The sequence below is a fragment of the Penicillium bovifimosum genome, assembly GCF_028826915.1.
Source record: "Penicillium bovifimosum strain IBT 22155 chromosome Unknown utg000004l_segment0_segment0, whole genome shotgun sequence".
Taxonomy (NCBI): domain Eukaryota; kingdom Fungi; phylum Ascomycota; class Eurotiomycetes; order Eurotiales; family Aspergillaceae; genus Penicillium; species Penicillium bovifimosum.
The window spans coordinates 381,527-402,852 of NW_026622713.1; the positions used below are offsets into that span (position 1 = coordinate 381,527).

The following is a 21,326-nucleotide window of genomic DNA, read 5'->3' on the forward strand; positions in this document are numbered from 1 at the left end:
TTCAGGAAGGTACCTCGACGCAAAGGATATAAATGTGTGTCTCCCATATTCTGCTCATTTTTTTTCTTCCTCCTTCACATCTCTTCCTGCTTCATATCTCATCCTCTTCATAGCTTTGACGGAGCTACACACCTCCAGGTTGATGTGAGCCCTACCTCAAGTTCCGTACTTTATAATAGGCCCATGAACGCTTCTGAGTGGTACACCAGTGAATCCAGTGCACCGCCGTCTGCACGTGTATCTACGCTTCGTGGCTTAAGTGTGGTCATACACATACGGGGAACCACGGCATATCCTTCATGAACAGAAATCAGAATTGTATGTAGGTAATCGCCAACTCAACGCCAAGAGCAGACCAGTTCTAGCTCTATCAAACACAGCGCATCCATCTCTATCATCGAATTGCCAACTCGTGCATCACCTAGAGCATGTACCTGAACAATGGTGACCGGTCACCCAGTGAGTCCGGATTCTCAGGATACTCTGAAGGATCCATAGCATCCCTCTTCTTGTTGATGTGCTGGTACGCCATCCGCAGAACGACAGCCGCGATCATGCCGACGACAACAAACGCGAGCTCAAGGGAGTGTCCCAGGATGTATTCCGGTGCATCCTGTGAACGATAAAAATTTGACGACATAGCTATTGAGCAGGAATGATTAGTATAAGTCCCACACTCCTGGTTGCATGGTACTCACCTCCTGCCAGGTTTCCAAGGCCAATGTAAATGGCCATGCCAGCGGCTCGCTTGTAGTCTCCTGCGATGTTGACACTGAGCCAAGTGACGTTTCCGGGGAAGGCGGGATATATTCCTGGGCTTGCGTTAGTTTGGACGAATAGGCACACTGGGTCTGCAGCTTGGATGAACTTACCGACTACCGCTACAAAGATACCAAAGTACATAACACCTGGTACGTCACGGCCGGCAGAGGCGATGCAGATGATGAAGCCGATACCAATCATGCCCATGAAGAAGAGAATGAATGGTGATCTCTGCTTGCGTCTGTCTGATACGTATGCTGCGATGACTGCCACTATTGCCGCGGTGATATAGATTGGCACCTTATTACCAGTGTCAGATCAAGTTTCAGAGACGATGGAACTCAGATAGCTTACAGTAAGAAGCTGGGCAGTCGATGATGTGTAACCGAGATCTTTGATAATCGATGGTAGGAATAGGGAAATGCCGTATAGCGGACAGGTGATACCCCAGTACACTATTCATGAGTTAACCACCATCAACCGAATGACCTGGAACAGGCAAGACTTACTGAACAGACCCAGCCAAATTTGCCAGTCAAGGAAAGCATCAATGACATAACGCATCTGAAATTTGTCATCTTCTTGGACCATTTCATGGTTATCTGCCGAGTTTTGAATCCGTAAACTGTGGATAACGAATCGACGCTCTGCTTCAGTCAAGAAGGTGGCAGTTTCGGGGGAGTCATGAATCGCAAATGGGGCGATCAATGCCACGAGAACTGTAAGAAGGCCTTCAAGAATAAAGATCCATCTCCAGCCGGCATAACCACCAACACCGTCCATTTTCTAGAAATACCGATAGACGTCAGGGCAAGATCAATGACCGTCAGAACGGAACACCTACCGCGATACCGTATGCGAGAAGCCCGGAGAATGCACCTGCAACACTAGCGGCGCTGAAGAAGAGGGCTTGTCTGAACTGTGCTCGGTGACGGGGATACCAGAGTGTAATATAGTACGCAACACCTGGGTAGAGACCGGCTTCTGTTCGCAGAGTACAATCATTAGTCTCGATGGAAAACCACAGACACTTTGGGAGGGCAGAGATTCACATACCAGCAACACCCAACATTAGACGAGTTGCGAGCAATCCTCCGTAATTATTGACGACTCCCATGAGGGTCTAATCATAACGTCTCGGTTAACACATGGTATATCGACAGTGCTCAATCAATGGTTCCGCTCACCATGACAATCCCCCAAGCAACCATGATCAACGGGAGCCATCTCGATGGCCTCAACTTCTTCAGAAGCAAATTACTCGGCAGTTCGAAGACACAGTACGTGAAGAAGAACACAGTCACTACCACGAACGCATATCAGTTAGCCAACCCCTCAAGCAACCCAATTGGATGAAGAGAAACCATACAAGTCCAATTATACTGCGGACCGGTCATATGCAAGTCATCAATAAGTCCCTCAATCTTAGCATTGCCAATATTTCCGCGATCCAAGAAGGCTAGGAGGTACAGCGCCGACAGCATAGGAATGAGACGAATATCCATCTTCCGAAGGACTGTTTTTTCATCCACCCCCTCAAAGCCGAGACTAACGGCCTCGGCATCTGCAACTATCTTTTTTTCTTTGAGAACGCCATCGTCGAACGAATCCTGGACGGTCGAGTCCTCGAATTGATGTAGGGAGGGCTTCTCCGGATTTTCCTTTGAGTCAACCATGAGGGGCGCGGAGTGCGAGAGAAGTTGAAAGCCGCACACATGAGTCGGACATTGCTCCGTCGGTATTTATATGTTTCTCTGCCCTTTAGAAGGGGCATCTTGCAGAAACCAGGGTAAGTCCGAATTCTGGGGTGATCAACCGGAGAGTCTGGAGAGATCGTCCCTTGGCATGAGGGGTATGTACCCCACGACATGCAGGAGTGCGCTCTAGAATCAGCTGACCTGCGTACAACATGAGCGCGGAGTTCCTTGCGGTCACATGTGACATTGGGATCACTGTAAGTGCCGTCAATTGTCAGCACACATAGTCTAGCGCTATGCTGAACCACTTGGAATTTGGCTCTGCGCCACCAACTGTCGAATTCCGCACCGCCATTGAACTCAATATCGCCAATCGCAGTCATCAGAGCCATTGATAGGCTCAATTACGGTCTTGGCTGGCGGTGGTGGACCGTATAGATGGGCGCCTGTGGCCCGTGGGGGTTCCTGAAGTGCCACCTCGAAGGTTAACCTTGAAACAATGGCCGATTTGAAAGCAATGGAAGGATTTCCAAAGGATCAGTCGACTGTCGTCCCGACAGACCTGAGACCTCAATGATGAGAGAGAGATATTAGAAGTTGGAAAGATCCCGACGCCTAACACCACAGGCATATCTGAAGATATCTACATTTTAACATTTTAACATTTATCTCCCGTATCCCATTCCAAGGTTCTGATCCATACCTTATTTTTCCTTGGCAATTCAACCTTCTTTCCATCCATTGGACCCTCCACCCCAATCTATCCAATTCGAACATTCACCTCGTATCCTGGATATTGAAGCCATAACCTACCATACGATCTCTTGATATTCAGAACTCCGCCATTCAACTCCAATCACTTTTGCCAATTGCCTCATCGTTAGATCACCATGAACGGGATAGACCCGATAGCACTCGGGATTCAATCATCCATGCATCATAGCACCACAGCCTCTCACATAGGCAGATTAGTCCAACAACCCTAATGCTCCCCTCTCACCCCACCGATGCCTATCTCCAGGGCCAAAAGTTCAACACAATGCCATACACACCATGGACCAAACCCGACACAATCGCCCGCCCAATAGCCATCATCGGCGGCGGCGTGATGGGCCGGCGAATAGGCATGATGTGGCTAGCAGCAGGCTACAAAGTCACCCTATGCGAAAAAGACATAACCCACCCCAGCGAAGCAGTAACCTACATCAACGAGAACAAAAACCCACAAGCCAAGAAGCGCGGCACCATCCCCGCAGAGCTAAAAGTAACACCCACCATGAAAGACGCCGTCAGCAACGCATGGATGGTACTCGAAGCCGTCCCGGAAAAGCTAGACCTGAAGATCAATATACTAGCAGAGATTGACAAGCTCGCCCCGGCGGACTGCATAATAGCCAGCAACTCGTCGTCGCTGCGCACCAGCCAGATGATCGTCAAGACGGAGAAGAACTACCGCATCTGCAATGGGCACTACTACATGCCGCCTGAGCAGGTGTTTTTCGAGGTGATGTCGTGCGGCGCGACGGACCCGGATATATTTCCTTTTTTGATGGAGAAGGCTTCGTCGGCTGGGTTTCGGCCTGTGAATGCTAAGGTTGAGTCGACTGGTCTGGTGTTTAATCGGATATGGGCGTCGACTAAGCGGGAGGTTTTGTTGGTGCTTGCTGAGGGGGTGAGTGATGCACGTACCGTTGATGAGATGTTCAAGAGTTTCTTCAATGCTAGCAATGGTCCTTGTCAGATGATGGATACTGTTGGCTTGGATACTGTGTGCAATATTGAGGCTGTGTATACTGAGGCGCGTAATTTAGATACGAGGGCCATGGATTGGCTGAAGAAGAACTATGTTGATCAGGGAAACTTGGGTGCCAAGGGTGGAAAGGGTTTACTTGGATAGAGTCCATTATAGACTGCATATTCGTCTGAAAGTGGAAATACAAGAAGCGTTCTATAATAGGATTCTTTGATGAGGTATGGCCAACTTAACGACTGGACGGGTATCAGGTGGAGTTGCAATGATTATATATGGCCAATTCACGCCATCCTGCGCAATCCGAAATCGACAGGCCTTGAGTTGTAGCGGGTTGCATGTCTTCGGAACAGCCGGTGAATAACAGTAACGACGGCATAAAAGACCGCCAGAGCTAGTCGCCGAAGGTGTACAAAGATATATGGGCAGCGATGAAGGACCAAAAGAGGGTGAATGGTGCACGGGATTGAGTGTCGTCTAGGGAAAACCGGGAAAAGGAACTGACAGTCACCGGAAGTATCAGGTGACCTCCCGCAGACTGAAGGCGGGTAGCTCTTTCCTGCAAAGAGATGAGATATTAGGGAAGGAACGAAGGTGTAGTGATAGGAAAAGGAAGGAAGGTCAAGTAGAAAGAACGGACGCGGTCTCTGAAACCTCGGAAGGAAGGGTATAGAGTGAAAGACATTAGGGGTAGACCGTAGGGTGTGACTTGCAATCATTAGGGTATAGCACATAGCACACCCATAGGGCCAATTATTGAACAGGTAGGGGAATCAATCAAACAAGAGAATAAAACACAATGTAGGATCAAAGGACTAATGTGTCTTCCTGCGACGGTGGACTTTCCATTCCGCCTTGGCAACACGCATGAACAGTTCGGTGTCTTTGATGGGAACCCAACTAGTGAGGACTTTCATGATGTTCTCAAAGTCAGACTCGAGAATGATCTCGCGCATGCCATCAATAAGGGCAGCAGAGGCAGCATGCAACACATCGAGGCCTTGACCGAACGTTCTGGGGTTCTCTTCAGGAACCTCTTTGCTCTTCCCTGAAGAGGTCGGGCGTCGGCCGGTGTCTTCGGCGTCCCCAAGAAGCATGAAGACATCCCACACCCGAAGCTGAGCCGGGAAGGGGATCGTATAATTAAATAGAGTAAGGTACCAGCGGGTGCCATATGCCGTAGGTGGGATTCCAACTTCGGCCTAAAGGAACGAGGTGTTAGCAAACACTCTCTGCGTGTCATGTGAGGTTGACTTACCAGTTTCGTGGCTACTTCACCTCCCGCCAGCCACTCTCGTTCAAAGTCAGCCAAAGCCTCCATTAAACCAGCAAAGCCAGACTTGTATAACGCTTCCAGGCCTCGCAGCTGCCACAATCTGACAAGCATGATAAACGCATGCTCTTCGTCGTAATACGCCAGTAGTGTAGCTGCGAGAGTCGCCATTCCCTGAACGTAGCCAGTGTCAGGGAAATATAACGACATTGCATGAAGCACACGGAACAATAGTCGTTGACCGCCTCGATAACGCCTCCGGAACATGATATGACTAGAAATGGTGCGCGGTACATCGATGTCGATTTGGACATCGTCTGGGGATGAGATGAATTGGAGCTCATGGAAGGCTTCGATGAGCTCGTCCGCAGGCGCACTGCCCTCGTGACGTCTAGCACTGGCTTCAAGGAACGAGTACCACGCCGTTGACCGCCACCGATCGGGGATGCCTTTCCAAGTCCGCTCTATCAACTTTGAGCTCCGAGTATCAAACTCAAAGGTCATGCCACCACCATCCTTGGTCTTCTTGGTCGGCTTGGCCATCTTCGTCCACTTGTCTTCACGCTCCCACTCTTTTCTTCGCATTGCGCGAGTAATCGGTGTATCGTCTTTCTCGCCAGGAACGGCCGAGTTGGGCAGAGTGAGCATGTCAGCCGCCTCATCTTTGGCTTTTCGGTCTCGGTTGTGTGGAAGACGATTGGTCGCTGTACGCAAGCGAGACGTCGAGCGCCGCAATGGCGCACTGTAGTTGCTCTGGGATGAGGACGGGCGGCCGCTCAGGGAGGTTTGAGATATTTTGCGACCTAAAGACGGCGGCGGACCGTTGAAGGAACGATTGCTTGCTGGAGCAGTCGGTGGGCGAATTGAACGTTTCCGCCGGGGTGTTTCGGAAGCAAGCAGAAGGCTAGTTGTGACCCTTTGCAGCGGGTTCATTTCGGAGCCCTTCGAGTTAGTTGCGGCCCGAATGAAGCCATACCGGTCGACTTCTTCTGCGTCGACATTCTGCCAATACTCGACACCACCTGCTAACTCCTGGGTGTCTCTCTTGATTCGAGTACGCTCTACTTCGGCGGATCCTCTTGGCACGGCATCAGCTCCAGACTCATTTGTCGGGTCAGCAGGTGTTTCAGAGGTTTCAGTATCTGCACCCTCTTCCCACAGAACTCCGTGTTCAGAGGCCAGTGCCCTCGCAACTTCAGAGTCGGTTACATTGTCTTCGCCTTTTTCATACATTAGTCGCACACGTCGGGACAACATCTCTTCATCCGCTGAGATTGCTCTGATACAAAGATTTGTCTGCCTCGGGCGAAGAGTACCCGAGGGCTTGACCTGCCGGGGAACCACCTTTGGTGCTCCACTCTCTCCTTCAGGCTGGCTCGTCGCGATGGAAGTGGACAGCGTCACTTCAGACGGCTTGTGGCTCAATTGTTGATCGGGACACTCTGCCGGTTTTTCTTGGGGTGGCTGAGCTAGCTCTTGAGGGTATTCCTCTTCGGACTTTCGTTGGGATGATTCGGTTTGTTGCTCCGGAGCCTCTTCCAGTTTCTCTTGGGGTGTTTTGGGGCGTGGACGCTTCGCATCACTCTTGATCAAACTTCCACGATGCGAGAATTTCATCGGCTTATCCAGATCATCCAAAGACGCGGTTGGTATGTCCAAAGGAATACCAGCAAACGAGTGCTCGATTTGGGGCACAGGCGGGGTCTCTTCCGAGCCAAGTTTCCTCTCCATCTCCATGGACCGTTTCCTCAAACCACCCCACTTCCGTTCTGACCACCGAGACCCTGGCCTCGAGCCCGGCCGTGAACTAGGACGAGAACCTGGTTCGTTCACAACGATGCTGGGGACGCTGCGCAACGAGGGTGCGCCCTCCGACCGAACCGTGCGGGTCTCATCTCCAACCGACAGAGACGGCACGAGCCGTGAGAACATGCGCAAGGATCCCCGATCATCACTCGGACCAGTTGATGCAGCACTGGTGCTCGCAGATCGGCCGTTTGCTGTTATTAGCGCGTCGACTGGGGCGGGCAACGAATCCGACCGGATTGCAAGAGGGGCGTCAACGGCGATAGTATTCTCAAAGGGCACGGCGTGGATTGTCGGATTGGGCTCCGACCGGTCGGGCGATAACGATGCAGAAACCTCATTCACCATTATCCCGGCATGACTTGCGAATCTGCGCGTCGGCTAGAATCGCGAATGGGAAAAGGAGTGCGCGCGAGGGGTGCGAGGCCAAGGGGGGGAAGAAAGATTAAGCGATCTGAGTCAAAATGAGCGACAAGGGGAGGATCACGAGCTTGCATGTTCTTGTCAAAAATCTCCAGGGCTCGAGATTAAAATTGAGAGAAGAATACGGAGACGGTGGAGTAATTTGGGGGGGCTTGGCGATCCAACGAAGTATTTTGGGTCAGTATGAACTAACGACTACATTCCTATCTTCGGTGGCTATAACTATACTGTACTGCACTATCATTGATATCACATTCTGCAATACGCCTGTAGTTCACGAAATCTTTTCAATTATTGCCTGTGCTTCCAATTTACTGTCCTTCTGAAAATAGCTTAGATCAAGGGGTTTGGGGTGTCCCACCTTCATCCATGGGCCGCGTCGCTGTGGAGAGAAGGAGGGTTGTGGAGCACGCTAGTTGTGCTTAGAATAGAAAATAATTAAACTGTCATGGTCCAACACTTTAGAGGGCAATCGAGAATATGTATTCTTTCTTCTGTTTACGCTCGAGGGAGTGGATAGTTACTCACACGACCTACGCAGACAGCTATAACTCGATGCAAAAGGAATTCTCAATTCACACCCATACGCCCGTCCCAATGTTCATAGATACAAAACGCGTGAAACTCCTGTAGCCGAGGCTGTGATGTCCGACAGGCCATCAGCTGTCAATGCAGTCAATGCGATTCGAGAAGGGACACAATCCCAGCTAGAAGAAACAAGAAAAGAAAAAGGTATCATGACGGCGTGAAAGGTCAAGCCAGCGACGCAGTGTTCATTCAAACTCAAGCCATAGCAGCCGTGTTGGCAGACGAAGAGTCGCGAGTTGCTCGAGTGTGGTCCACAGGCTCTTTGGGCAAAATCTCGATCTGGCGGACAAGGAAGCTTTTCTCGTCCGTGAACTGGTCGTCCTCGGTTCGGTCTTCTAGGAATTTGGGCAAGAATCTCAGTAGTCGATCACGGTTATTGATCAGAATCCGCTGCACGGCCACCGACTTGTGTGGATTTGCCACAAACACCTGTTGATAGGTCAGAGCGAACGCTCAGGGTTTGTAAATCATGGGCTTACCTTGAACACATGGAACCCTTCATATTGTACCATCTTGCGATCGTCCCGTAACAGCTTCATGCAGAGTTTTAGGTTCTCTCCGCTGTCCACATATCTCATCATCACAGTGTAGTTTGCACGGTCTAAAAGGATCTCCCCAAGAAGCTTGATACTTTGGCGCTTAGTCACATATGAGTCTGATTGGATCAATATGTTATTGAACCGGCCAAAGAATAGTTCGAAATTGGTTTGTAGGTATGAGCACACGATGGCCTTGTGACGGGTCAAGATCTCCTGTGAAGAATATGTCAGCTATTATCGACAAGACCTCACTATTTCGATCATACCCTGAATGTGGTGAAAGCGTCTGCGCTGATTTCGAAGTTGCTTTTGTCGATCCAATCAAAGAACCTCCAGAACACACCGTCTCCCTTTTGCGGCAGAAGGTGCTTCACCTCTGACAGTCGTATGGTGGGTTCCCCTTCGCTGGATTGATCGTAAAGAACAATCGCCGCAATCACGTCGGATTTCAAAGCTTCCCGGAGAATGACACCACATGGCATTGCACTCTGACTTTGCATGTACCCTCGGCATAACTCGACAATGACCTCTGATCGATTATGGACGAGGTACGAGATAACGGGGGGTTCTTTATCGCTTGGATATCCTACAGGTCGGAATCGAAGGATATGGGAGAATATGGTCTGGGTGTCTTTTCGGGCCTCGAACGGGAGCAAATGGATGCTTTGAGATAGATCATAGAGCAGATCCTCTTGAAGGGTTGCTTGGACAAGTGCATGTACTTGATCCGGCAATGCGCCAACCTCTATTCAAGATTTCAAGGTTAGCTCGCTGTGTCATGCGACTTCCTTGGCTGCGACTTCAAGTTGACTTACCCTGTGTTCCTTGTACCATCACCTTCATATGACTGAGCTGCTTAGCTAGCTCTTCTTTGGCCTGTTACCTTCATTAGTTGAATCCCTCCTGGGACTCACTTTTCACACTGACCTTAGGGGCATTTTGGGAGTCATGGATCCTCAGTAATAAGTCCTTTGTCGAACGGACGACCTCAGCGGGTTGTCGTGACCGGCCGCGGTTGAAAAAGAAAGCCATGACGAGATAAGATGAATATGCGGAAGATTGAAAAAGAAACCGGTGACTCGGTGAGGGAGATTAAAACGACATGGGATAAGTTACAATGTGTACTGAAGGGATAATGAAGTCCGGCAAACAAATGTGATGGCCTCGACTGCAGCCGCGCATAAACAAACTGGGCGGGGCAACGGATATTGACACCTGAGGCATTCATTGATAACGGAAATTTTGTTTTATCGAAATGTTATCTCTGCCCCTCCTCCGCGCTCTTTTTTGGTTTTTTACTTTCTTTTCTTTTATATCAATTCTGTTCCATTGACCTGCATTACTCATGTCAGCTTCCAATATGAACCCGCCCGTGGGTGAGAGCTTTCCTGACTCGCACTCAGTATCTGATTCATCCGATACTAGCAATGAGGAGGGATGGGAAGATGTTGAACCCGATGAGGAGTCGCAGCCTGTGGTTGGATTGTTCACTGACGAGGTCTTCCCTGATGCACGCTCAATGCTGAAGGAGTGCAAGGAAAAGTACAATTTCGACTTCCTAAAGATCCAGAAGGACCTTGGTATGTCCAGCTTAGACTCTTGAAGGGCCCTGTGAAGAAAGCGACGAATGTTTGGAGGCTAACTATTGTGTCTCTCAGATCTGGATTTCCTTGACAACATCAAGTTGGTCAACTACGTCCGTACCGAAGTTAAAAATGGCAACAACAACCCCGATGTTTCGTCGAAGTCAAAGTTCGAGGACGATGTCTACCTCAAGCCCGTTTTGGAGGACGATGCTCTTCTGTATAGCTTGGATGACCTTGCCGAAGAAACAGGCGAGGACGCTGCTCCCGGCACAGAGACCAACCGACAGGTTCTCGAACTTCAGGAACAGTTGGAGCAGTTACAGACGCAATTTTCTGAATACCGCCATGCCGTGCAAAAGTCAATGGATGATCAATTGTCGAAGGAGGATGAGAAGCTCGCTGAAACCACCCCCCAGCCCTCAACCAAGGCCATCGACAGACACCAAGATGCCGAGGATGGGTATTTTGTCTCCTACGCTTACAACGGTTCGACCTCTGGTTCACTCAAGCGCGAATATATTACTAATTTAGTCTCCAGGTATTCACGAGTCTATGCTGAAGGATGCCGTCCGTACCGATTCTTACCGTGATTTCGTCTACGAGAACAAGCATGTGTTCAAGGACAAGGTGGTTCTTGATGTCGGCTGTGGCACTGGTATCTTGTCCATGTTCTGTGCCAAGGCTGGCGCAAAGAAGGTTATTGCTGTGGACAACTCGAACATTATCGACCGAGCCAAGGAAATTGTCCATGACAATGGCCTTGGAGATGTGATCACGTAAGTTTTGCAAACAGCACTTTAGTGCAATAAGAAACAGTACTGACTATATCCCAGGTGCATCCGTGGCAAGATTGAGGAGGTCACCCTTCCTGTTGAGAAAGTTGACATCATTATCTCCGAATGGATGGGTTACGGCCTCCTGTTCGAGGCCATGTTTGATTCCGTCATCTATGCCAGAGATCGTTACCTCGCACCTGGTGGTCTTATGGCTCCTTCGCACGCTACACTGCGCCTTGCTCCTTATGCCGATCCTGATTTCATCGCCTCGCACATCTCATTCTGGCACAATGTCTACGGCTTCAAGATGGACAGCATGCTTCACAAGATTTATGATGAAGCTGTGGTCCGCGGTACCCAGTCCTCGGCTATTGTCGGAGAGTCCCAGATCTTCTTGACACTTCCTCTGCACACCATCACTGTGGAAGAGCTATCGTTCTTGAAGGAATTCCAGGTCACGTTGAACCAAGATATCGATGCATTGGATGGATGGGCTATCTGGTTTGACATCTTCTTCATGCCCTCTCGGGATTCTGTTCTCCCCGAGAACGCCATTCCCTCGGAGATGCAGAAGAAGGGAATCGTCTCATTCACCACCGGGCCTGATGGAACTGAGACCCATTGGCAGCAGACCATCCTTCTCATTGACCATGCCAAGGACCAGGCTAAGGGAGGTTCCCAGGCACTGAAGAAGGGCCAGGTCCTTACTGGCAAAGTTGGTTACGAGAAGACTGAGAAGGGCTCTCGAGGAATTGATATCAGCGTCGAGTGGACGTCCGATGCGAGCGAAAAGGGTGTCCAACTTTGGAGCCTTCAATAGGATTGCGCGGTACTATCTGAATACGCGCTTTGATGAATTCATAGAGATGTGACGACCTACATTTGAAACGGAAACATATTGTTAGTTGGGTTTCATTTTTGTGGCCCAGTGATTATAGAAATGATTTACAGCGAAGAACAAGCAGCGTAACAAATGGGGTATCGTGGTAATGAGTCATGGTCTCGTGGGACCGATCAATAGCTATCAATGATTCATTGCATCAGGCCTTTCCGACCGGCCAGGAGTTGCAGTACGTTCATCGTGACGATGACGATGACTGCGGTGGGAGCTGCTGCGACGAGAACGGTGATGTGAGCGATCTCGGATTCGGTCTCGATGGCGACGATGAGGTCGCTCAGAGCTTCTCTGGCTCTTCTCGTGTGCCCTGTCTGGGGAGTCGAGGTTGAACCCATCGAGGCTGCCTACTGATGTGGATCGCCTACGCCGTCGAGTCGACTGACGCGCCTCCTCGTCTTTCAGAACCTCTATCTCTCTTCGTTTTTCGTCATGCCACCGCTTCCGTTCCTGCTCGGTTGTCCTCAACTGACGGACACCCCGTTTGATGGCTGCAAGTGGGTCATTCGCGCTCATCCGAGCCTGCACTCTCTCTTTGCGCCTTGGGTCCTCGTTGCCCCATACATCTTTCTCAGGCATGGCCCCTGGCGCAGTAGCAGTCTGGTCTCTAGAGGAGTACCACGGGTTTTTGCCAACTGACTCCTTGAAGCCCGCGGCGTTGGAAAATCTCATTGTATATTGATCTTCGTAGCTCCGTTTCTTCCGTGCTGATTCCGCCTCTGCTTCGCGATTTTTCTCGGTTTTAGCACTTGCAGCTGGGAACAGGTTGATGTGGCCAGCCTTGTCTGTGATCGGTGCATCCGTCTTGCGAGAGGCGAGCATCAGCTCCTCCCGTTTGGCAGCTGCTTGTTCTGCATCTTCCCGTGCGTAACGTATATCTCGATCCGTGTCGTTTTCTCCGGTGACCCGCCTTCTTTTGCGGGACCTACCAGCGTCGTCGGACTTTCTATCAGATCGAAGCCCATGCTCAGATGATGGGAGCGAGGGGGGTGGTGGAGGTGTCGGCGGACGCTCGCCACGAAGGATCTTGATTCTGCGCTCGGCATCGGCCTCTTGCATAAGACGTTCATCCTCTTCCTCGCGGGCTTTCGCTTGCGCCTCGTCGCGCCTGACACGTTCGATGTTCTCGGTGTTGTAGATGTTCCATGATTTCTTCCCGAGAAGATGGCTGGAATATCATTAGCAGAGTTTCGCAAACAAATCACCTCAAGACACTTACAGAGGCATGCTGGAGACTGACTGACGTTGAAGTGGATGTAGCTGCCACCCGATAGCAAATAGCCGCTCTTATCGATAATGACGTCCCCACCGCCCGACGCTGTTCCCAAGTGGCCAAAGTGCCCCGTCAACAGCTTCACAACTCCAACTCTCTTCTTTTTCCTGCATAATTGCCTCACTCTGGATATCGAGGTATTCTGTGGTTTTTCGGAACATATAGTCGTCATACTTGACTCCAATTCTCCTGTGTTGCAGAGTCGGCCGACTTACCTGGCTGCCTGCTCGTTTACCAACAACTCCTCCAGTCTCCATTCCGGCACCTGTGATTAGCGACAGAAACGACTCATTATGTTCAATCGCGGCAACCTTCCGAATCCATTCAGCTCCGGCGGACAACCGTCCCCGCAGGGTTACTCCAACCCCAACCAAGCACCCCCACGGTATGATACCGATCGCTTCCCTCCATCCAGCGCAAGCTACCTAGCTTCTGCCCGCGATTACGACGTGCCGATGACTGATGCACGTAATGATTCAAGAGGATACGGAGGTCCTCCTCCACCAGGAGGGAGACCGCCGCCACAGCAGATGCCATCGAGGATGCAATCCGGACAAAGAGGCGCGAGCCCGACTTGGACCCTTCATCCCAGCAAGAGTCCGAACGAGAACTATACATTTGGCAATCTGTAAGTACCGACTGACTGCATTTAGTTCTCGTGGCTAACATATCGCAGCGTCGCTGTCTCGCCACAGGACATTCCACCTTCACGAGATGGCACCGACGTCCTCCTCCTTATCAATGACCTCTTCGTCTTCTCCGCTCGCCCTCTTGAAGGCTTCCCCGCCGGCTATATGAGCATGTCTGACCCTCAGCGCACCTGGGCCAATATTGGATTGAGAGATGCGATCAAGGTGCAGCTGTATGATCCGTTCAGCCAAGGCGGACAGGCCTACCTGGGGTCAGCGGATGTTGAGATTAGTTTCGCATCTACCAAGAAGCGTACCGAGGCTCCTTATGACCAGGATGAATTGGCGCAAGTCGTGATCAGAGTAAGCCGACTCCACTCCGGTCTTAACATATGCTGACAGGCCCAGAACTTCGAGAACCAACTATTTGCGCCTGGTCAACGAATTCTAATGGACAATAAAAGTATCCCACTCTTGTTACAGGTCAAGGCCGTCCAGCGGGTCGATTTGACGTCAGAAAAGCCCGACCTCAGTGTTGGAGAAGTCGAGACCGATCCCACGGCCAGGGGTATCCTCACAAGACACACACAACTCAACTTTTTCAAGGATACCCAGACCGGTATCAATGTGAAGCCATCTAACCGTCGACCAGCGGCCAACTCCATCATTCAGCCCGGCTTCAAGTTCCAGGATATGGGTATCGGTGGTTTGGACGCTGAGTTCAGTACTATTTTCCGTCGTGCTTTCGCCTCTCGTATCTTCCCTCCCGGTCTGGTTGAGAAACTTGGTATCCAGCACGTCAAAGGTCTTCTGCTTTATGGACCTCCTGGAACGGGTAAAACTCTCATTGCTCGTCAAATTGGAAAGATGCTCAATGCCCGGGAGCCCAAGATTATCAACGGTCCGGAAGTCTTGAACAAGTACGTGGGTCAATCGGAAGAGAACATCCGTAAGATGTTCGCGGATGCCGAGAAGGAGTACAAAGAAAAGGGCGATGAGAGTGGTCTCCACATTATCATTTTCGATGAGCTAGACGCAGTGTGCAAGCAGCGTGGCAGCGGAGCTGGCGGTGGTACCGGTGTTGGTGACAGCGTGGTGAACCAGCTCCTTTCGAAGCTCGATGGCGTGGACCAACTGAACAACATCCTGTTGATCGGTATGACCAACCGAATGGACATGATCGATGAGGCTTTGTTGCGCCCCGGTCGTCTGGAAGTGCACATGGAAATCTCGCTGCCCGACGAGCATGGCCGAAGCCAGATCCTGAACATTCACACGGAGAAGATGCGAACCAATAATGTCATGGACACGGATGTTGATCTGGCTGAGCTGGCTCGCTTAACCAAGAACTTTTCCGGTGCCGAGATCGCAGGTCTGGTCAAGTCCGCCTCGTCCTTTGCATTCTCGCGTCATGTCAAAGTTGGTACTATGGCTAGTATCAACGACGACGTAGTGAACATGAAGGTCAACCGTGCCGATTTCTTTCACTCCCTCGAGGAGGTCAAGCCTGCCTTTGGTGTATCTGAGGAGGAGCTGTCTAGCCGTATCCCCTACGGAGTCATCCACTACTCGCCAGTCATCAGCGAAATCCTGCGGGAAGGCGAGCTATTCGTCAAGCAGGTCGGAACGGCCCAGTCAACCCCGCTTTTCTCTGTATTGCTCCACGGCCCTCCTAGCAGCGGCAAGACCGCTCTGGCAGCACGTATCGCCATTGACTCCGGCTTCCCCTTCATCAAGCTGATCAGCCCCGAGGACATGGTTGGATTTAACGAGGCAGCAAAAGTCTCACACATCAGCCGAATCTTCGACAGCGCCTATAAGAGTACCACAAGTATCGTTGTCATCGACAACATCGAGCGAATCATCGACTGGGTGCCGATCGGTCCCCGCTTCAGCAACAGTGTCCTGCAAGCTCTCATGGTCTTCCTACGGAAACAGCCCACCCACGGCCGTCGCCTCTTGGTTCTGGCCACGACGACCGAGCGTGCCTTGATGAAGCAGCTGGACATCTACAACTCCTTCAACTCGGATATCATGGTGCCCAATGTCAGCTCATTCGGCGAACTGCGCTTCGTTATGGAGAAGTCCGGTGCCTTTGATGCCCAGGAGATTGCACAGGCTCTTGATTCGATCGGTGGTCTTGCGGATGATGGCCGTCTGAGCGTCGGTATTAAGAAGGTCTTGCTGGGTATTGAAACTGCTAAGCAGGATTCTGATAAGGTTGGTCGCTTTGTCCGTGTTATCAACCGCGCTATTGAGGAGGAGCGGAGCTTCCAGTAATTATAGAAGTTTGGTTTGAAGGCTTATATCCTGTCATGTAAAATCTACTGCGAGCAATGTGGAGTATTGATGTTTCAGCTATTCATCTGTTCATCTCTTTGCACAGTAGGTTCGTAGGTAAATGATCCAGCACATATTGCGAATCCTGGAAGCTTTCAAGCCGTGGCTAAGATGAATGATACCTTGGTCATCTTCCTAGGAGGTAAAACAAGATGAAGCTTAAAGAATAGGTATACTCGGGTTCAACGGGGGGGTCAAACTCACCTCGTTGCCTCGTTGCCTCTCGGGGCTCACGGCCTTCATCGCCAACAACCAACGCGTAACACAATAACATACGATACAAATCACTTCAGGATCTTTACAAGGACCTACAGGCACATTACAGGACTTACTACGAAGGCCAATAGTCATGAGTACCAGGTCCATACCATAAAAACAGGTAAAACAAGTACCATTCATGGTAACATCTCTACAAAACCTCAAACACAAATTACCAGTCCAGATATACACAGAAAGACAACAAAGACGCGCCAAAGACCCTCCCAAACCCGAGTTACCCCCTAAAAGCCCAATCCAAACCCATCCCATTCCCAAACATCCCAATTTTGTCCAATTCCCACCACATCAAACCAATCACCATATTCCCTCCCCATCACCCGTTCACCCCGAAGAGACAAACCAAGCTAATAGTCATCATAAACATACTTCTTCGCAGACCGTCGATACTCCTCGGGATAAGCCTTCTCAGCCTTATTCTTCAGGACACTAAATCAACGCCACATCAGCCTCGATCCTTCCAGAAGCCGGTGAAACAGGCGCTAACAGCGCACGAACGTAGATCGACGCGCACGTGCCAAGCTCAGGCGGAGCGGAAAGACAAAAACCCAATGCCTCGCCGAGCGGAGCGGAGCGGAACTTGCACGTCCATCGTTTGCGGTTTTCAAGGGAGAAGAAAAAGTGTGGGCTTACCTGACTCGTTTCTGGGTCCATTCGAGGTCGCGTTTTGTTTCTCTGGCTGTGCGGAGGCCTTCTTGGAAATTCGCTCGTACGCCTTTCAGGCGGCGTTGGGCTAGGGCTTGGAGTTCGAGTAGTTCTTGCTGTTTTGCGTTTAGTTGGCCCGATCTGTTGGGATTTTGTTAGCGGATTGATTTTGAGTTTTGGACCTTAGGCCCGTTGCTTCTTTGTAGTTCTGGGCTTATTCATTGGTTATGCGGATTGGAGGGATTTGCCGATGGTGACTTGAATTCATATGCAGGGAAACTTACGTTTGCGCTTGTCGTGCTAGACCTTTGTCCAATGAGGTTGGATCAAATGCTTCCTGCATGCGGTTGTTTAAGACATCCACGACATCGACGCCGGAGTACGATGCCGAGCTGGAGTCGTAGTCGCCAGCGGAGCTGAAGGTAAGTCCGCCGGAAGAACGACTGCCGGCTGTGGTGCTTGCATCGGAATAGTCTGGCAATGAGCCTGCGACTCTGGAGATTGGATAGAGAGCTGCTGATGCCGGTGCCTTGGATGGGGCAGGGTAGTATGGGTAGGCAGCGGGCTGGTAATAGTGACGCTGGGTAGCCATGGTGACGATTGGCAACGACAGCAAGTATGCAGTGGAGCAGAAGAGGTAAGTATGAAGTTCAATGGTCCTCAATGAGGCACGGTAAAGCACGAAGGTATGAGGGTGGTATGGAGGAAAGTGCAAACGGGCCTAACTGGGAGTGATGGGAAAGGAAGAAGAAGGAAGGACAGCCACCCCCGGGCCAGACGAGGGATTTTATAGCCTTCCGCGGGGAGTCTTCTGTCCGGCGGATGCTCTCTCATCCTAGCGAGAACAAGTGTAATGGCAAGGATGCAGAGACCTCGAAGGAGCCATTGGACCACTCGGGACACATTGACTTGCACACCCCCCTCTGTGACTCCCAATGGGGCGAGCTCCATCTGCACAGTCTCCGTATCTGCCCGCCGATTTGCCTCTTGGACCGCCTTGACCCCGCTCAGTGGGAAAAAAAGACTCGATATGTCTGGGCGAGCCATTCCTCCACTAGGGCTTCCGCCGTTCCGCCGCGGCGTTGAGACGAAACCGGTCTCGATCTACGCCCCTCCAATTCTATCATTTGGGGCCAAAGCGCAGACGGGAAGAAACTGGGAATTGGGTAGAAAAAGCAATTGAAAGTGGGTTTGAGAGAGGCAGGAGGAGTGGAGTTGGTGGGAAGGCGAGTGATATATAAATGATAGGCTTTGCCGTTTCTTCCTCCCACTTTTCCCTTGAGATTTCCTTCACCTCTCGATTCCCTTTGCACCTTCGGCCTCGTCGAATTGGAAAATTTCTTCCATTTTCCAAAGTTTCTCCTTCAGAAATTGGGGGGCTGGGGAAAGGATGATCAAGGTCGTGCAGGCCGAGAGATAAGACGAACTACACAAGAACCGGTATGACAAACTATTAATCCTCCATCAACTCTCCGCATCTAACAAGTCGGTTAGTTCATACCGTGTCTATCCTTTGGATCGATGGCGTGTATAGTTGAGTCAATCCAACAATCCGAAGCAAAAGACTGATGTCTCACGGCCTTACATCATCCTGGAGCCTAAGAGCCCAAAAGCGAGGATCGCTGCAGCATCCAAGCGACTCCGGTCACATGGGGGTCAACAAGAATGTTGGACATCACTGCATGAACCAAAGAACCGTGACATTTCGGCAATTCGAAAGGGCCGTTCCTACATCCGAATGGCCCCATGCTTGTCGTTGCAAGAATGATCCCAGGGAGAAACGAGAGGTCGTGCAACCCAATGTGCGAGCAAGTCAAGCCAACCGATGAAAGGAAGAATGACGAAAGGTAAATATCGATGTTGATCCTTGTTCCTCCAAGTCTGGATGCGGCTGTTATGGCTGCGACACCACCAGAAAAAGCGCCCCCTCCCATACAACTCCACCAATAGCCATCAAAGCCTCAAAGCACCAGGGAAGACAGCAGTACTTTATCGACCAGCGACAAGCGCTCTAGACGCCCACGAAAGTGGAATCTAAGTATGCCGCTGCTCCACTCTATGCAGATGTCCGATGACTTGCTTGAGCATAGCTATGGGGCATGTATGAGGATGGGGAAAGACCCTCAATCTGCAAGGCCGACGGAAATATTAGATTTCGAGAAAAATGCCGTGCCACCCAGGTCTCCCCCATCATTGGTCCCAGCTATTTGGCTGACAGAGGAGACCACGGCCCAACTAGGGAAGCAAAGTCTACAAGGGCAGACCCTCCGTGCCTCGGGTATACTTCTGCTGCCTTGCTCTTTCCCTTATCTTCTGCCCGTCGATTCCTCCCTAAAAAGCCCCAGCCATGCATGCCTCGCAGCCTGACGACTCTATCAACCCACACTAAGAGCCCTGTGACACCCTCATTCCTTTTCCGCAAGTCCTCATTTAAGGCACTGAAGAATATCGCAGGGACCTGGAACTTCTTGATTCGCCTCGCTTCAGCGGAAAATGGCCGAGCCCCATCTCTTATTCGGCCAGGCTCGATATCGGGCAGCGCCGCAGCATGTCAACAAATGACGCGCAGACGTGGATGAGTTAAGTCTTTCTCTTGCTCGTCATAGTCTTTCCGCTATCCTCTATTCTGGTCCCGATCCGCCCCTCCTTCACCTCCTAAACAAGGCATCATCCTATTCTACGTTCGAGAACAGACACATCGTCCGAATTTACCAGTGACAACAGCCCGCTGTTTTGGTCCGAATGACGAGAGAGTCCTGGACTCCTGTCTCTACTCTCTCGTGTATATTCTATTCCCTTACTCATGCAAATAATGTGATACAGTGATCGGGGTATCATGATCAGAGTACTCACACCAACACAGCAGACAGTCATTTCGATCGACAATTCCCTTAACTTTCCCTTCCAATGCCAAAAGGTTTACACATTTCAGCTTGAAGTGGGGGGGGGGGGGTTGCGGGGATTTTCTCACCGCCACATGCAGCGCCATGACTGGCCAACTCGCTCTTCCCTTTGGGGACTTGGGATCTTCTTCTTATTCGACAGGTAAACGTGGCCATTACATCGAGAGAAGGTTACTTTGACAGTCAGACAGTGTCTATGCTACAGGCAAAGTTACGAGGTATGTATAATCTACATCCCAATGAAAATTTCCATCTCGTATATTCTTCCTTCCAGAGATCAGGCTTTTGTTGGCAGGTCTACTACCTGCTTGTCTCAGACGAAGGGCAGGTTGTTGCAATTGCTTGCACAGGGATCGGATTCCGATTGCTATGGTGTTTCTTGGTTGTTCTTCTCTGTCTAAGGGGTTCAGGTGGAAGGCTGGGTAGCAGCCTTCTGCCTGACTGCTGACTAAGATACATCACGTGGCCATAGTACAAACAACAGCTTTCCTTTCTCCGATTGGCTTGGAGTTATGAACTACTTCTGCCGGATCATGACTGATAATGAGGATCAGGGGAGTTACTGGTTACTTTAACCATAGCAGTAATACAATAGACCATCGATGTATTGAAACGATCATCCATGAGCATGCAAAGAAAGCACCGATTTTGCAAATAGACAGGTCTATGTACCAACCCGACTCCAAAGACATGCACCCTAGTCAGTGCAAAGGAAATGAAGATATAATTATTAACAAATACAGATCCAGAAGATAGTAGATAGGTGTCATGGGCTCATAGTCTGGTATCACGAGAATGTAAAAATAAGAAGCGACACGGTAAAAAGGGTTCAAAAATCAGAAATCCTGTCTGCTGGTCACAGCTAAACAGGAACCGGAGTACTGACGCCATGATGCACAGGATCGGGGAAGGGGAGATAGAAGGGGAATCTGTACTCGTGAATGGGTAAAAGCAGTCAGATGTAGTAAGTGCTCTCCGGACCCTGTGCAAATGCTGGGGGGAATGGTATCAACAGCGCGAGATCGAATTCAAAAATGCGAATGTTGCGTGAAACAAAAACACCACATGTGAGATCGGCCGCAAAAGCAACGATCAGACTCCCTTGTCTGATAAGATCTCCGTGGCTCCCTATGCAATGCACCGAATCCCAACGCACATTCCCATA

General features: G+C 50.6%; 8 protein-coding genes across 8 annotated transcripts; 3 read left to right on the top strand and 5 right to left on the bottom strand.

Moving 5' to 3' along the window:
- Window positions 1-421: 421 nt before the first annotated feature.
- On the bottom strand, window positions 422-2,438 carry N7515_004426 (allantoate permease family MFS transporter; the record flags this gene model as incomplete). Its single annotated transcript, XM_056665170.1, has 9 exons — window positions 422-642; window positions 699-812; window positions 873-1,062; window positions 1,117-1,217; window positions 1,272-1,548; window positions 1,607-1,746; window positions 1,819-1,885; window positions 1,950-2,065; window positions 2,132-2,438. 9 exons carry the CDS (start codon window positions 2,436-2,438, stop codon window positions 422-424), a joined length of 1,533 nt encoding a protein of 510 aa, XP_056522120.1.
- A 1,060-nt stretch (window positions 2,439-3,498) lies between these two features.
- N7515_004427 (3-hydroxyacyl-CoA dehydrogenase family protein) lies at window positions 3,499-4,356 on the top strand (the record flags this gene model as incomplete). Its single annotated transcript, XM_056665171.1, has 1 exon — window positions 3,499-4,356. One exon carries the CDS (start codon window positions 3,499-3,501, stop codon window positions 4,354-4,356), a length of 858 nt encoding a protein of 285 aa, XP_056522121.1.
- Window positions 4,357-5,024: 668 nt separating this feature from the next.
- On the bottom strand, window positions 5,025-7,636 carry N7515_004428 (putative TBC domain protein; the record flags this gene model as incomplete). The annotated part of the gene is made up of 2 exons (XM_056665172.1): window positions 5,025-5,411; window positions 5,468-7,636. The coding sequence occupies 2 exons, from the start codon at window positions 7,634-7,636 to the stop codon at window positions 5,025-5,027; spliced, it is 2,556 nt and encodes an 851-aa protein (XP_056522122.1).
- An 858-nt stretch (window positions 7,637-8,494) lies between these two features.
- On the bottom strand, window positions 8,495-9,870 carry N7515_004429 (Mo25 family protein; the record flags this gene model as incomplete). The annotated part of the gene is made up of 5 exons (XM_056665173.1): window positions 8,495-8,728; window positions 8,779-9,051; window positions 9,105-9,583; window positions 9,654-9,714; window positions 9,766-9,870. The coding sequence occupies 5 exons, from the start codon at window positions 9,868-9,870 to the stop codon at window positions 8,495-8,497; spliced, it is 1,152 nt and encodes a 383-aa protein (XP_056522123.1).
- A 313-nt stretch (window positions 9,871-10,183) lies between these two features.
- On the top strand, window positions 10,184-12,020 carry N7515_004430 (protein arginine methyltransferase RmtB; the record flags this gene model as incomplete). The annotated part of the gene is made up of 4 exons (XM_056665174.1): window positions 10,184-10,418; window positions 10,497-10,910; window positions 10,963-11,200; window positions 11,258-12,020. The coding sequence occupies 4 exons, from the start codon at window positions 10,184-10,186 to the stop codon at window positions 12,018-12,020; spliced, it is 1,650 nt and encodes a 549-aa protein (XP_056522124.1).
- Window positions 12,021-12,224: 204 nt separating this feature from the next.
- Window positions 12,225-13,322, bottom strand: N7515_004431 (uncharacterized protein; the record flags this gene model as incomplete). Its single annotated transcript, XM_056665175.1, has 2 exons — window positions 12,225-13,263; window positions 13,315-13,322. The coding sequence occupies 2 exons, from the start codon at window positions 13,320-13,322 to the stop codon at window positions 12,225-12,227; spliced, it is 1,047 nt and encodes a 348-aa protein (XP_056522125.1).
- Window positions 13,323-13,661: 339 nt separating this feature from the next.
- On the top strand, window positions 13,662-16,277 carry N7515_004432 (AAA family ATPase SEC18; the record flags this gene model as incomplete). The annotated part of the gene is made up of 3 exons (XM_056665176.1): window positions 13,662-13,996; window positions 14,045-14,360; window positions 14,406-16,277. 3 exons carry the CDS (start codon window positions 13,662-13,664, stop codon window positions 16,275-16,277), a joined length of 2,523 nt encoding a protein of 840 aa, XP_056522126.1.
- Window positions 16,278-16,960: 683 nt separating this feature from the next.
- N7515_004433 (KxDL motif-containing protein) lies at window positions 16,961-17,850 on the bottom strand (the record flags this gene model as incomplete). The annotated part of the gene is made up of 3 exons (XM_056665177.1): window positions 16,961-17,042; window positions 17,247-17,399; window positions 17,543-17,850. The coding sequence occupies 3 exons, from the start codon at window positions 17,848-17,850 to the stop codon at window positions 16,961-16,963; spliced, it is 543 nt and encodes a 180-aa protein (XP_056522127.1).
- Window positions 17,851-21,326: the final 3,476 nt, after the last annotated feature.